The 16,016-nt window shown below is 43.9% G+C and overlaps 1 protein-coding gene across 1 annotated transcript in view; it reads right to left on the bottom strand.

The window, feature by feature from the left end:
- Positions 1 to 13,851: 13,851 nt before the first annotated feature.
- Positions 13,852 to 16,016, bottom strand: part of MAP3K5 (mitogen-activated protein kinase kinase kinase 5) — a 159,621-nt gene continuing 157,456 nt past the window's right edge. The window contains exon 30 of the mRNA XM_083176623.1: positions 13,852 to 15,641. Coding sequence (XP_083032749.1) covers positions 15,578 to 15,641 — 64 coding nt within the window. The 3' untranslated portion in view covers positions 13,852 to 15,577. The remainder of the gene's footprint in view (positions 15,642 to 16,016) is intronic.

The raw sequence follows: 16,016 nt of genomic DNA, 5'->3' as shown, positions 1-16,016 counted from the left end.
TTTAGTGTAAAAAATAGAAAAAAAATAAATGTAAAAAAAAAACAGCGTGGGGTCCCCCCCACAGCTGTAACCAGCACCAGGCTGACGGAGCCGGGGCCGGTAATTAAAAATCAGGGAACCCGACAAATAGGGGTTCCCCGATTTTTAACAACCAGCCCCAGGCTCCAGGTCTGGGGCTGGTTCCCAAAATACGGGGGACAAAATGACTAGGGGTCCCCCATATTTTAAGAACCAGCCCCAGACCAAACCAGCCAGCAGGGTAATGTCACAGCCGGGGGACACTTATTATATAAGGTCCCGCGGCCAAAACATTAACCCTACCGACCAGTCAGCCTGGCCAGGGGCCCTGGGGGAGTGGGGACCCCCCAATGAAGGGGTCCCCCCCCCTCCAGGACTTACCTGACCAGGCTGAAGCCTGGTGCTGTCCTCGATGCCCCTGGGCGGTGGGCATCGAGCTGATAGTGGTGTAAAAAAAAGATTAAACTATTGTCTAATACTGGGGCACTATGAGTCCCAGCAAGCCTTCCCCGCAAGAGAGAACCACAAGTCCCAGCCTGCGGGGCATTAAAGGGCCCGCTGGGTCTTGTAGTGCCACAGTATTAAAAATAGTACAATAAAACACACTGACACATACTTAAAATAAAACTTTAATACATACAAAGCCCACACATACTAATACTTACCTATCTTCTTTCCGTAGGTAGCCCTGGTCCTGTGTCGTCTTCTGGTCCTGTGTTGGCGTTCTTCTTCATGTCGACGTCCTTCTTCAAGTCGACGTCGCTGTCGGCGATGGCGTCCGGAGTCCTGAGTCCGACGAAATCCATGGAGGAAGCTGTGGAAGGAAACCATACTCACCTGTCCCAGGGCGACGTAGTCCAGGTAAGGGTCTTTGCAAAAAAACAAACCGACACCCGAAACCAGCCAGACAGCAGGAGCCGCACGGTGAGTATGGTTTCCTTCCACAGCTTCCTCCATGAATTAGTCGGACTCCGGACGCCATCGCCGACAGCGACGTTGACTTGAAGAAGGACGTCGACATGAAGAAGAACGCCGACACAGGACCAGAAGACGACACAGGACCAGGGCTACCTACGGGAAGAAGATAGGTAAGTATTAGTATGTGTGGGCTTTGTATGTATTAAAGTTTTATTTTAAGTATGTGTCAGTGTGTTTTATTGTACTATTTTTAATACTGTGGCACTACAAGACCCAGCGGGCCCTTTAATGCCCCGCAGGCTGGGACTTGTGGTTGCGGGGGATGCTTGCTGGGACTTATAGTGCCCCAGTATTAAACAATAGTTTAATCTTTTTTTAAAACCACTATCAGCTCGATGCCCACCGCCCAAGGGGCATTGAGGACAGCACCAGGTTTCAGCCTGGTCAGGTAAGTCCTGGAGGGGGGGACCCCTTCATTGGGGGGGTCCCCACTCCCCCAGGGCCCCTGGCCAGGCTGACTGGTCGGTAGGGTTAATGTTTTGGCCGCGGGACCTTATATCATAAGTGTCCCCCGGCTGTGACATTACCCTGCTGGCTGGTTTGGCCTTGGGCTGGTTCTTAAAATACGGGGGACCCCTAGTCATTTTTTCCCCCGTATTTTGGGAACCAGCCCTGGACCTGGAGCCTGGGGCTGGTTGTTAAAAATCGGGGAACCCCTATTTGTCGGGTTCCCTGATTTTTAATTACCGGCCCCGGCTCTTTCAGCCTGGTGCTGGTTACAGCTGTGGGGGGGACCCCACGCTGTTTTTTTTTTTAATTATTGAATTTTTCTATTTTTTTTACACCTTGCAGCCTGCACGGATCTGACTGATCCGTGTAGACTGCCTGTACAAATTCGTATTAGCGGCCATATATATGGCCAGCTAATATGAATGGTTACACCATCGGAGGGTTATAAAGCAGTCGTATATGACTGCTTTGTAATTTCCCCTCCGGAACACGACTTTGCATACGACTGAAACAGTCGTATGCAGTCGGAGGGGAAATACCAATACAAAAAAATAGGTTTTTCATATTGGTAAATTTCCCCCTATATATGACTTTCTTAGGGTCAAATTTAGAGATGGATGCTAATGCAGCTGCAAATGTTTTTTTTTCTCTACAATACAGCTGGTAATATCAGCAAGTGAATCTTCTGCCCAAATATTTAAAGAGAAGCCCACCGAAGACACCACAACTAATTTGCATATGCATATACCACCTATAAGCAAAAATGTAAAACATCACCTGCTGGAGTAGGTCCATGGCTACGCAGACTGGCTGCTGCAGTAGAAATGCAGAAGCCATGCTTTTGTATGCTATGCCTCAGAGCTGAGATACAGTACATGCGCTGAAACCAGCAATGACACATCTGTGTCGTACAACCACTCCCCACTAACACCCCTAAACAGTCACTTCCTGTCAATCACTTTGCTTATACCAACCCTCTCCTTGTAGCGACACCTTAATGCATGCGTAATGTGCAGTCTGCTGATGATTGCTCACTTCCTTAAAACATTGACTTTGCATCCACCTCTAAATTAGGCCTGGAGTCTCTGAACCGGTATACAAAGTATTATGTTGCAGTATCCACAGTTTTTTTCTACAGATGGAGCCACTCTCATCAGATCGGCTCCTGGCACGCCGACAGCCATCTATACGGTGAGACGCTCATGCGCCTCATTCTCGGAAATGGACATGCCATCGCGTGAGAAGCTTGCGCATCCACGCCCGACGGATCGTCATCCACCAGATACCAGCGGATGGCACACCATTGGCAACACAGAGAATGGCCCCATCTGTATGTCAAGTTCCATTGTGCTTTTTATACAGACTCGGAGCTGTGTTATAAAGCATTCTTGCTATCTAGGGTTTCTGTTCCCAGTTTCACCAATTCTTTACATTCACTACTCACACCCGTATGGAACAATACAGTGCTTGTACATTGTACAGTATATATCTTGATTCACATTTACCTTACTCCATTGTGATCTTTTCCAAATTTTGCAGAATTGTTTAAAATTCTTGGTGCCACAGAGCAGCCTTTAGCAATACCTTCATTTCTACCTTTACTATGTACTAGAACACATCTAACTGAATCTATATTACCCACTAGAAACATTTGTTGTCATAACCCTATCTCTAAAGGTCTTATCTCCAAATGATATTGTATATTCCTAGCCCACAACCAACTCCCCCCCCCAAAAAAAAAAAAAAAAATAAAAATAAGGTGAAGAATGGGAAAAATTAGAGCAGATGTAACCAAAATGAATAAATCAAAGAAAATTATTGTCATCTGTTCTATAGGTGTGATGTATTTCTGCTTTCCTAAGTCTTCATATCTAGCCTGGTAACTCTATGGTCTATGTTCAGAGCTCCGTGCTGCACATTTGGTGGTCTTGCCTAAAGTTCTTATGAATTGAAATGTATAATCTTATTAAATTCATTTCTTCACTCACATTTCTCCCCGTAATAACAAAACTCATACAACATAGACTAAATACAGCCAAGTGTCCAATTGCATTTCACTAGAAACAAATAGTTTGCCACCATGAATAACATTTGATGAATTTATTACTTGGAATGTAGTAATTCTGCATAGCACCCCTGAGTTTTGTTGCGTTCCCCGTGGACTAAATATTTCCATACCAACCCTCTCCCTTGAATACTGTATATGATTTACCTTCCTTTTTCAGCTCACAGAGACTTCACCCTTCCCCTTAGATTCATCTACTTATATTTGGTTAAAATTATTCTGATTCTGATTATACCTAAATTGGCAAGAACCTTGTATTGTTATTTTTCTATTTGTTTTCAATTGTTATATATTGATGCAATCCTATTTATGTAACTTATTGTTTGTTAATGGAAAAAATTGCCAATAAAAAGATACAAAGTATTAAAAACATTTGCCATATAAAAGACTGAGATAGAAATAGCACCCCAAGATAAAAGACCCTATTTGTTAAAGTTTTCTATGTGAACAGTGTTACTGACACCATTTAGCTAGCTACATAGAATTTAGCCTTTGGGAGCTTGACCATGTCTAGCTGGGGTGCCAGACGGCTCCCCGACATTCGGGATTCCGACAGTCATTACTCCGACGTCGGAATCCCGACTTCTCCCTCGTGGGGGTCCACGACCCCCATAGAGGGAGAATAAAATAGGTGGAGAGCGCAGCTCGCCACCGTTCCCGCAGTGTGGCTAGCGCAGCGAGCCCGCAAGGGGCTTCATTGCACTCCCCCCGCTGTGCAGTCGGGATTCCGACGTCGGACAAATGACTGTCGGAATCCCGACTGTCGGTGTGTCATACCACACCCGTTTAGCTGTCCTTAGCCCAATGGCATTTCAAGAATTTAGTGGGTCACTGTGCTCACTGTATATACTTTAATAGTAGACATGAGCCACCCACCCCTGTGTTCCCATTGTACAGGTAATGGACAGAGTTCACCCTTTCAACAAGGCAGAGACACAGGACAAACTGAGTTTAAACATCTGGGAGGCAAAGTCAGCAAAATTATTGTTGTATGTGAGGCAGAGTCACAAGGATAATTATTAGCTTAACTACGAAAAGAGTGGTTCTCCATTCTGTTTCTTATCTTCTGCTAAGCCTGTCCAGCAGGGGTATATGGAGGGTGAAATTATAACAGCTGTCCTACAGCAGACTGACTCCCTCTTCCAGGATCCAGAGCTGTCATTTCATCTGCTGGGGTGCTCCCACTGGCCACTACAGTAAACATAAACATATTGAGTCCTGTTTGCTGCTGGTGATTTGGGCATATGCCTGGGTTCCTTATTGAATAGATGCCACCATGTTGGATTGATAAACTGACTCTAGTGTAATCCAATCACTGAGGGACTAGCTTTCACTTGATCACAGGCACAAAGACTGATCAGTGTGCCCTATTTAAATCCCTTACTTGCATCTGCTCATTGCAAGTACATCTTGTACCTTTACTTTGAAGGAAAAGGGGAAGGGGAGGATGGACCAGTGCACAGGTTTTGAGATAGGTTAGCGAATTAGATGGTTAATGGCCAGATTATCACTTTTTTGAAGCTTGATACACTTGGAGTGTGATAAACAACCAGCCAATCAGCTCCTATCTGCCATGCTACACGCTGTGTTTGAAAAATGACAGGTAGGAGCTGATTGGCTGGTTGTTTATCACTCTCCCCTTCATCACTTTTTGAGCTTGATACATTTGGCCCTAAATCTGTTGGTCCACAATAGCTTGGTAGTATAAGAGAGCAACTGCTCTCTGAAAATCAAAGGAGTGGAGGTACACCATAGAGAGTCTCTCTTTTTTGGGGCACTCTTTGGCTGAGATTACATATAGTAATCGGTTGCAAACATCTACCAGGATGTTTTATATATAAGGGATATATTAGGGGTGGGGTGTCTAGGTACAAGCTCAGAGATGATACTGGCCGTTCTGACAGCTCCTTTGTTGGAGCCCTTCTATGGGGACAAAGTCCTTAATTTCAACTGTATTGGCAGTAGGGGTGCTAGTCACACATAGAGACTGAGATAGGATGATCTATCCCTAGGTATGTTGGGTAGGTTTCAAAATTAACTTTTATTAATTCTCAATAAAATAAATACTAGACAAATGTTTTCAGGCATTGACACACAAACGTACAAACATATATTTTATCACACTTCTATGCCTGTGCTCTATGAGTACTAAGTCCTCTTGTATTGCCTCCGCAGGGGTTTGTCTTTACTAATTTAGAGAGTGAGGCCTCTTAGGCTTGCCCTCTGGCGGCTGTCAATGGCCCACTGCTACTTAAGTGTCCCTGCTTGTGAGGAAAGGGGTCAAGTAGTATTCTGTTCCGACCTAAGCGTGTACATTTGTGTATCAGTTAAGCTGATTACTTATTCTTAGTCATACAGTGTACACTTTGTTACAGAGTTTTTGCTGTTTTAGAAAAAAAGCACCATAAGGTACTGCTTTCAGAAACAAGTTGGACCGTATTGTGTATTTTGGCCCAAGCATATACAATTGTGTATCGGGCAAGTTGCTCCCTTAAGCTTAGTCTTGCAATCTATGCAGCTTGTTTAGAAGTCTAAATGCTTGAGGGTAGAAAATCAACATCATAGTAATACTGCAGTCAGACTTTGATTATTTGCTATTATGTAACAAGCAGAGTTCACACTTTAAGCATGGTCATACAATGTATACAATTAGTTTCAGTTCCCTAGCAGGGATTATGCCAGTTTAGTTAATCCTGGCTATCTTTTGAACAAGAGGATACTCTATGCAGGCTTAGTACAGCCTTACTATTGGTATTTCCTAGGTAAGATGATTTTTTGATTCATTAATCAGGTATTTTCCACAGTGTCATGCATTAAAAATACACGACCAGTGTGAAAAAGAATGTCAATGGTTCACAACTTTCTGAACGATTTCTTCAATAACAATTCTTATGTAATTCTACATTGATTTTTCGTCAATCTGATAGATATAACATTTCAGCCAGGCAGGTGGACTTTCATAAAGAATAATTTTTGAACTGGTCATTCATAAAAATACATATTCAAGTGGTTACTCGCCAGGTGTCATATTTACATGTGCACAAGTTTTGCACAAAAGTTTTTTCTATTGATAAAGGTGGCAGTACTATTTGCCTCTTACTCTCGCAATGTATGGGGGAGAGGGGAGGAGGGGAAAAAAGGGGGGTTTGGGTCAGGAGGAAAACACGAGAAGGGATGGGAGAGAGATAACATGGCTTAATAGCCTGGGTTGGAGGCCTGAATGTACCCAATAGGCGTGAGTGATCCCATCCGACTTTATATAACCATGACAAGGGGGGGGGGGGGGGGGGGGGAGAGTCTGGTTGGAGGCTGGAAAGTCCCCTTTCCCTTCTGACAGGCTGCCCCACTCCGATTGTCAGCTGCTACTTCGTGATAGTGGGCTTCTATGGGTATTGTGGGGGATGGACCCTACCTTGTAGGGGGATCAGGTAAAGGTTGGAATAGAAAGCTATGAGGTCCCCTCTGTGAAAAGCAGCTGCTGCCCTGCTTTATATACCTTACGCTCAGGGCAGAATTAATGTATATAAATAGGAGAGGTCACTCTTCTCCTGTAATACTTTCAACGTCCCTGGCTGGCTGCCATCAACTTTTTGGTGGGCCTTGTAGGTATGGCGGGTGAGCAGGCTTTATTTTACACAGAAACGGGGTCTGTAGGTAGAGCAGAGTAGTAGGGGTACTGCTGTCTAGTAGTGTAGAATACTTTACCTGTTCCTTTCTTCTATGCAGCTTACCTTGAATTGTGCTTTTTACGGTTTTTGAATTCCTCTGTTCATAGTTTTGTGTTTCACATCTCATGTTGAGCTCTGCATTTTGCACACAGCTGTTATTTTTCACCAGTGAGCTCTCTCTTTTGCATTCACTGTAACTGTATAGTTCCATTTACAATCTGCAGAGTGCAAGCCCACTACCAGCATGCAGTTTTCACAATAAGATTCTCCTGCTAGTAGACTTCGCAATCCACACTGCTCATCATCTCAATGTAAAGCCTGCGCAATTACCACTGCTGTCCTGTACAAATCCAGTCTACCATCATTCTCATATCCAGTACCTGCGTGAATTGTATTCAGTACCTGCAGAGGGCGTATTCATCACCTGTATGCATTTTATTCAATACATTCATCACTTGCTTGTATTTACTGACAGTTTGTAGAACACACATCTATCACCTATTACCACTTTTCACCTACAGTGTGCAAAACATATACCTGTGTGTGCGCCTATCATCCATCATGATGTCAATGCTCACCGCTGTCTGCAGCTACTTCACTAGCAGAGACCACTCCTGGATACCTGTTTAAAAGCTCCTCCAGGAATTGTCAACTTTAATTGCAGGTCAGTATTATTATTATCGTTTATTTATATGGCACCACAAAGGTTCCGCAGCGTCTTACAATACATAAATGAGCAAAAACAGATATCAACTTACAGTACAAGAGAATTTAGGACAAGTACAGTACATGTTAAATAAGGATGTATCATTAATACTGTGTCCACACGGGGGAGATATATTGCTGAGCAATATATTTGCTCAGTCTCTCCTTTTCATCAGCGACCAGAGATGGTCGCTGATGAAAAGAAACCTCTGCCGGGGGGAGCCGCAGAGGTAATCAGCTGGTCGCAGGAGCAAGCTCCTGCGACCAGCAATTAGAACGGTGCTGAAAACAGGAGCGCGCACACAGCGATTTATCGCCGGGGCACACTCCCATCACTGGCAATATGGTCGCAAGCGACCATATTCCCAGCGATATCAGCCCCTATCTCAGCCGTGTGTACACGGCTTAAGAGTTATAAGATGTTCCTCCCATCACATAGGCAAGAGTGATTTGCTAGATAACTTGCAAAATGAAGTTTGTCAAAAACACATTTCTGATATCTAAACCAGTGGGCAGTATGAACAATTACCTAAGCAATTAAAAATACATCCAGCACATGAGGTGGAATACTCTGCAGCCCAGATCAGTATATTGAATGTTGGTTATTACCTAAGCAACTAAAAAATACACCCAGAGTACTGTACCAAATACTTGTTGGAAGTGTATGACGTAGATTTGGTACACCCCTGCATACAGGGCTGCCGACTGGGGAGGTCTGGGGGTAAGATAGGTGATCTATTGAGGATGGGATTTTGCTATAGGTAACAAATCAGATTGCATCTATTATCTTCTAGAAGGTGATAAATAAATAAGAAGTAGGATCTGATTTGTTGCTATGGGCAACATCCTATCTTCAGTAGAACGCCCATCTTAGTAAATTTACCACCTAATGTGTGTGGAAGGGCATTCCATAGGGTGGGTTCTGCTCAACAAATGCCCTGCAATTGTGAATGGGATCTAGTAATGAGTTTGAGAGACAGATCTTTTGCAGAGTGGAGAGGTCGGGAGGGGTCAGATTTTCAAAATGACTGACCATAAGGATTATAGTTATGCAGTAGCTGGGTTATCTGTGAAATGTATAGCTGTGGGAGGGTGTTTACAGCTATAAACTATAAATGATCTACATACCTATAATTTAATTATTTGTGTGTGTATATGTGTTCTACGATAACTCTCGAACGCTTTAACTAATAGTCTTCAAACTTTGCAAACTACCTTATCATCTTAAGGGACAATCTAAGTTTGAAGATGGGTTTAATCGGACAAGCCCTTAAGGGTGCTGCCATAAGGGTCCATGCTATTTCTGTCGATTTCATGCATGGTTATAGGTTGTTGGAAAGTTTATGACTTTCTGAATACAACACATTAAACAGACTCCCTTAAGTGCTTAAAGGCCTATAAGGGTCCATTAAATGAAAAACATTTTCACTTTACAAAACTTTTGACAAACTGAAATTAATAAGCGACTCATCGGCAGAGTGGTCTGTGAATCGAACACTGTAGATATTGTTGTGAGATCGATCCCCAGTCAGTTATTTTTTTTCTCTTGATTGTTTGTTTATTTATTGAGGGTTTTCGGGATATTCTGTACCTGCTGCAGCAGCTCCTGCCCTGCTGTGGTTGGGAAGGGTAGGTGGATAGTTGGAGCCTTGCTGTGCCTGCTGCAGCAGCTCCTGCTCTGCTGTGGTTGGAAAGGGAAGGTGGATAGTTGGAGACCTGCTCTGGCTGCTGCAGCAGCTTTTGCTCTGCTGTGGTTGGGAAGGGAAGGTGGAACAAGCATTGCATAAGCATAATAACTTTCCCCTGTTCAATGTCTAGTAAAAATAAAAGGATCACCCAAAGTTGGTACATACATACATACATACAATGTCACCCTGTATTTGGTTCTGGTGAAAATCGGCCATTAAATTGTGGGGATATACTGTAAATCTAATTATATTGGCTTGTTAAAGAGCATTTTTTGCTCTCTTTTCATATCATGCCCACCCATATTACTTCGGTGCAGGGAATTTGGAAACATCATATTGTAAATAAAAGATACAAATTTAAATATGAGTTATACCTCCACCGTCTGGATTCTCTTTTCCCTTTTAAAGAAACCTTTTGTGTATAATTTATAATATACAAACTATGGGAGGTGGCTCTTCAATGAACCTGCATTTGTTATCCCATTGTCAGACATTCGCTAGCATACTAACACCTCTCAACTAAGAGGCCTGCATCTTGGAGATTATTGTGCAGTCTGGGTTTCTGAACAAATCACCATATATAGAGACTCACAGTAGCACTTTATGGTACCGTCTCTTTCTTCCTTTGTGGTGGATCTTTTCCTTACATTTATGTGGTTATAGTTCAGCTGCTACGCTAAGAAGTTTTTAATTTCCTCCAATGTAAAGATCACTATCTGGCAAGATACAGCATATTTGATGCCACATATTTAACTTATCTTACACACATATACATTACACATGTGGGTCTCACATTAGACGGAATCCGATCCATAGGAGAGTACACAGTAACTCAATCCTTATCCTCATATTAATACAGTTTTCTAGTTATTAGAGGCCCCCCGCACCACCCCGACCCCCCCCCCATGAACTGGGCAGCGTCTCCCTGAAGCGGAGACCAGCAGGGAGACACTGCCCAGCCACCGTGATAGTGGGACACCCACGTGTCCCAGTCCCTATCACCGGCGCTCGCCAGTGAAAGGGATCTGCGGGCGCTGGGCAAAGAAGAGAGGCACTACATCTGTAGCAACCCTCATCTATGCTGTGATGTGTACAAACGTGTGCATACATCGTGGCAGTGACTTAGTGCGCCTGGGTGTGAATAGACACACCCTAGATGCAACAATGTTATTCCAATGGGCTGCAGGAGCGACTAAATGCATGTGCCCGTGAATGTGGGCACACATTGTTGCAATCTAGTTGCACTCATAAAAAGTTGCAGGTGCAATGAGGGTTGCTTCATCTGTACATGCAAATGTAATATATCACGTTTGGGTACAGCTGTTAATTATATAATTATATTACTGTATATAAATGATTCAATGATTTTTATCTTTATGTTAATCACATATTGCATTTATATATTTGATTTTAATATACAATTTATTTTATTTGTTGTGATTAACAAACCGATCTTCAAACTGATTAACTTAAGTGCATCATCAGTAGTGCGGTTTTTGCTTTGAGGTTGCAGTTGGGTTGGCAAAGTGATCTTTTAGCTGATTTGATTACCTAGTGCCAATATAGAAACCACTAGACATGCAGTATGCATTATATAGAGAAAAAACATATAACATGCTGGAAACAATATATATATCTGAATTAATGCAATATTTTATAAAATAAAAATTAAATACACATATAGTATATAACACTGGCCAGTGATAAAAAGCACAATTCCATAAAAACACAATTGCTGCAGGTAACAGGGCTCTATTTCTCTGGCACTCCGGAGATGAGGTTGCTCAGTCAGAATTAGCGGTAGACACGTTGGTTCGGCGGCTTCTTCAGATAGTGAGCTAGCTCACTATCTGAAGAAGCCGCCGAACCCCTAAGGAGGCGGGGAAACGTGTCTACCGCTAATTCTGACTGAGCAACCCTTATCTTCGGAGTGCCAGAGAAATAGAGCCCTGTTACCTGCAGCAAATCTCCTGGGTTTGGTAACCCCACCATCTACAATATAACCCGGAGCCCGGGCTTCCAGGAACTTCAAAAAGACTGCTGCAACACAGCCATTAAAACTGCACCGGTGCACATACCGCAGGTACAGGGATATTTCTCCCTTTGGATGTTTATATTTTATTTTTTTTCTCTCCCCCTCTCCATCTCTAACCTAAGAGAGGGGTACTAAATATATTTGTATATATTTTCTTTACATTTTTTGTGTTTGGCCAGACAAAATCTAAAATATAAGGGAGCCACTAACCCTCCCCACCTATATATGGGACAAACAGAACAGCTATACCCAACTTGTGTCAAATTCACCACACTGGATTTTGTCTGCAACTAATTGTGTTTTTATGGAATTGTGCTTTTGGTACTCTTTACTTAGAACGGCGCCCACGATTTTGATTGTGGGCATCGTTAGTAAAAAATCGCGATGCCTGCGATTTCCCATAGGGAACAATGTTTAATGTCTCAATTGACCCGATTTTCCTGTTCAATGCCTCAATTGACCCGATTTTTCCATAGGAAACAATGTTAAATGGCCCACAGAGGCCAAATAGGCATCCTGAAGTGTGAAATGGCCCCCACAATTGTTAACGCCACCCCACGATCAACGTGAACCCGAAGCGTGGCGAGCGCAGCGAGCCCACGAGGGAGGCGGCGGTACGCGTCCTACAACCTTTTCATACCCCCACTAGCCACGTCGGCGTGGAGTTGAGAATAGAAAGTGTGGCGAGCCCAGCGAGGGGACGCGGACAGCTGTGAAGCCCGCGAGGGGACGCGTATACCTGTGAAATTATCCGCGTCGCCTCGCTGCGCTCGCCACACTTTCTATTCTCAACTCCACGCCGACGTGGATAGTGAGGGTATGAAAAGGTCGTAGGACGCGTACCGCCGCGCTCGCCATGCTTCAGGTTCACGTTGATCGTGGGGTGGCGTTAACAATTGGGGTGGCCATTTCACACTTTAGGGTGCCTATTTGGCCTCTGTGGCCCATTTAACATTGTTTCCTATGGAAAAATCGGGTCAATTGAGGCATTGAACAGGAAAATCGGGTCAATTGAGACATTTAACATTGTTCCCTATGGGAAATCGCGGGCATCGCGTCGGTCGCATCGCACCCGATTTTTTAGTGCATGCAATGCCCGCGATGGCCGCCCTTCTAGGTAAAGAGTACCGTGCTTTTAATCACTGGCCAGTGTTATATACTATATGTGTATTTAATTTTTAGTTTATTAAATATTTGCATTAATTCAGATATATATTGTTTCCAGCGCGTTATATTTTTTCTCTCTGTACTTTCCACTATCGGGAAATTGGCATTTCCTATAACTACGCTGCAGGAACCTACTGTGTGTGTTATTCCCATATTGTTTAAAAAGGATTTAGCACATGGTTGTGTATATGGTCTACACCCTAATAGTTAAAATAAGGACATAGTACGGTTCGAGGTCTAGCACCAATATATTTGTCTTGTTTTTTTTTATGTAATACCTATATAATGCATAAAAACAAGAACCCCTTTACCCACCCTTTTTAGTGGATGTGTGTCACAGTAAAGACACTATTACTTATATGCAACAGTCGCAGGTTAAGATGCAGATAAAACCTAATGAATATTGCTGCTGGAAGCTATAAAACTTGAACATCCAGCGCACACATGGTTAGGGTTCAGTGGCTGTTTCAGATGTGGCTCATCAGTGCATTCCAAAATTCAAATAGGGGAACCACACCAAGTGCCAGGGAGTCCCGGCTGGCTGGCTATGTTATGTTATATTGGCAGTGCCCATGGAGGCAGTTGGGGTGGCTCCCTTTTTTGGACTGAGCTGCAGCCCCACCTCAAAAGCTCACTGCTTAAATTACATTGATTATTAAGCAGATAATAGTGCGTTAATGTAAAATTATGTTCAGTATTAGTGAATTCCTACCACCCAACTTTGATGAGGCAGGAGGATCCCTGCTCATTCGTGCCTAAGGAGCGCCAGAAAATTTGGGTATGTGGCCTAGTGGGAAGGGGCATGGCCTATATTCACGCGAGGCCTTGCCCCATTTTTCGCCGCTGTAGGGTATGAATAGAAGCGGTGCACATGCGCACAGCATCTATTCACGGGCGACAAGGGGGACACCCAACTGCGCCCCCTGCCGACAGATACTGCCGGCCCTGGGTGGACCGTGGGAACACCCCTAAAAAAACGGTATGTTCCGGTGGGACATTTGGGATATTTAGTGAATTAGAAAGATGTGAATGTGCTCCATTATTTTTTTGTCTATTAGAATAAAGAGGACAGAATGCTTTATTTCAAAGGTTTACTGTCAGACTAAAAATCATAACAGCTTTAGAACAAGCCGGCATTGGTACAATTCACTTATAGTATGTTGAACTGGTACAGTTTGGTAATGTTGAAATTAAAAACAAATACACAGTTGTCCAAGAAATTAAAAGTCAACATCCATCTTCATAGGAAACTTCAATAAAAGCATTGGTACTTGTTTATTATCACGGCACCCATTACGTAGTTAGCGTAGCGTCCCTGTCAGAATAGGAGTAGTGTTTCCGAGGCTAGCGTACTGTAGTGGTTCCGCCAATTCGCGGCTAGCCGGAGCCTACGTAGTTAGTGTAGTCAGTCAGGCGTCCCTGTTAGTATCAGCGTTGTGTTCCCGCCCATTCGCGGCCAGCCGGAGCTTACGTAGTTAGCGTAGTCAGTCAGCGTTACGCAGTTAGCATAGTCAGTCTGCACTTATTACATTGTAATGGTGGGTAAAGTGTGGGAACCATTGACCATTTTAACCTGCCTGACATGATAGGTGTGAATGTGTTCCTGAAACACCCCAACTATCCACACCAGCACGAAGTGTGGCGAGGGGACACGTAACGCGTCCTCCCAACCTTTTCATACCCCCACTATCTACATCGGCGTGGAGTTGATTTTATAAAGTGTGGTAAGCGCAGTGAGTCACCGAGCCCGAAGCATGGCGAGCGCAGTGAACCCGGTGAGGGGAAGCGGAATACATGTGAAGGTCGGGAGGACGCGTAACGCATGTGCTCTCCATGCTTCGGGCTGGCGTGGATAGTGGGGGTTTCAAATGGAGGCATTTGACAGTATGTAACATGGAGCACTGCCAAATGCCTCCTTTATTGTGCATGAGACACACTTGCGGCCGCACCCCACCTTTGTGCAGGAGACGCACGAGCTACCAAACCCCTAACCCTGTCGGCAGGGTTGCCGTACAATGCCGCAATACTTACTGAGACCTCAAGCTTCTAAGACGCTCCTGCGTCTCAGACAGATGGAGTGCCTCTTCGCCGCATGATCCCCTCTCTGCCTGCGTCTGCCAGCGGAGAGGGGATCATGCCGGCGCTGTGTGAGAGGCGCTCACTAGGCTTGCCAGGGACAGAGCTGCAGCTCCCGGGGACAGTATGGAGACTAGCTGCCTGACGGGGACACTACGCAGGGCTGCCGCGGAGTCACTATGCTGACTACGCTAGGCAGCTGTTGGGCTACGCTGACAACATAGCGTAGCCGGGTGCCGTGATAATACACAAGTACCAAAGAATCTCTCAGATAATAATGAGAGAAAACAAAGATCACCATCTAACATATAGGAAAAACACACTGCTCCCAGTCCTTTCATCAGTGACCCACTAATACAAACACAAAAAAGGTTTTGTTTAAAAAATGTAAAAGTGTTCTCACATCTAAGTTTACATATTATTAGCACATTCATGTTTCAAATAACTGACATGTTGAAAAATATTGTGACCCACATTCAGCAGTGGAAGGGGAGGTTGGCTTCTAACTAAATGGAAGATTTGCACAACTTGAAATGGGTAGGGTCCAATTTTCTGCTGATTGCATTGCCTCAATAGACCTAAGTATATGGATATAGCAGGAGGGCAGCAGGATTGATCACACTGCAATTATGCAATGATTTCACATTGGTAAACAAACACTGGAATAAAGTGCAGAATTTTCTCCACTGGGAAACTGGCCCAGATTATCCATCTAAGGTGCCTTGTGTCAAGATGATTGCTTCTCTCTAAAGTCCACGATAGCCTTCCAGATTGCACACAAGGTTCCTCCCCTGCAAAGAAATATATACAAAATGTCAATCTACTGTATATGCTTTATTGCAAATCAACCACAAGAACTGCATATTGGAAGCAACTGAGGCCAAAATAATATTAATAATAATATAAATAATAATAGTACTACGGGTTGACCACTGATTTTCTGGCACCTGGTGGTCCAGCATCTCTTTTAATCCAGACACATCTGGTGCCTTGGGGGAAATTAGGATTTGGTGGGATGTAGACTTTGGGAGGGTTTATAGCACATGTCTTCAACCTGTGGCCCTCCAGATGTTGTAGAACTACATGTCCCAGAAAGCCCTGACAGTTTTGGCATGCTCTCATAGGAAAAAATGTGGCAATGCATGTTGGAACATGTAGTTTCACAA

This window comes from Crinia signifera, chromosome 3, assembly GCF_055691185.1.
Source record: "Crinia signifera chromosome 3, ASM5569118v1, whole genome shotgun sequence".
Lineage (NCBI taxonomy): Eukaryota > Metazoa > Chordata > Amphibia > Anura > Myobatrachidae > Crinia > Crinia signifera.
The sequence above is the reverse complement of the archived record's forward strand: the minus strand, read 5'-3'. Positions and strand labels throughout refer to the sequence as shown.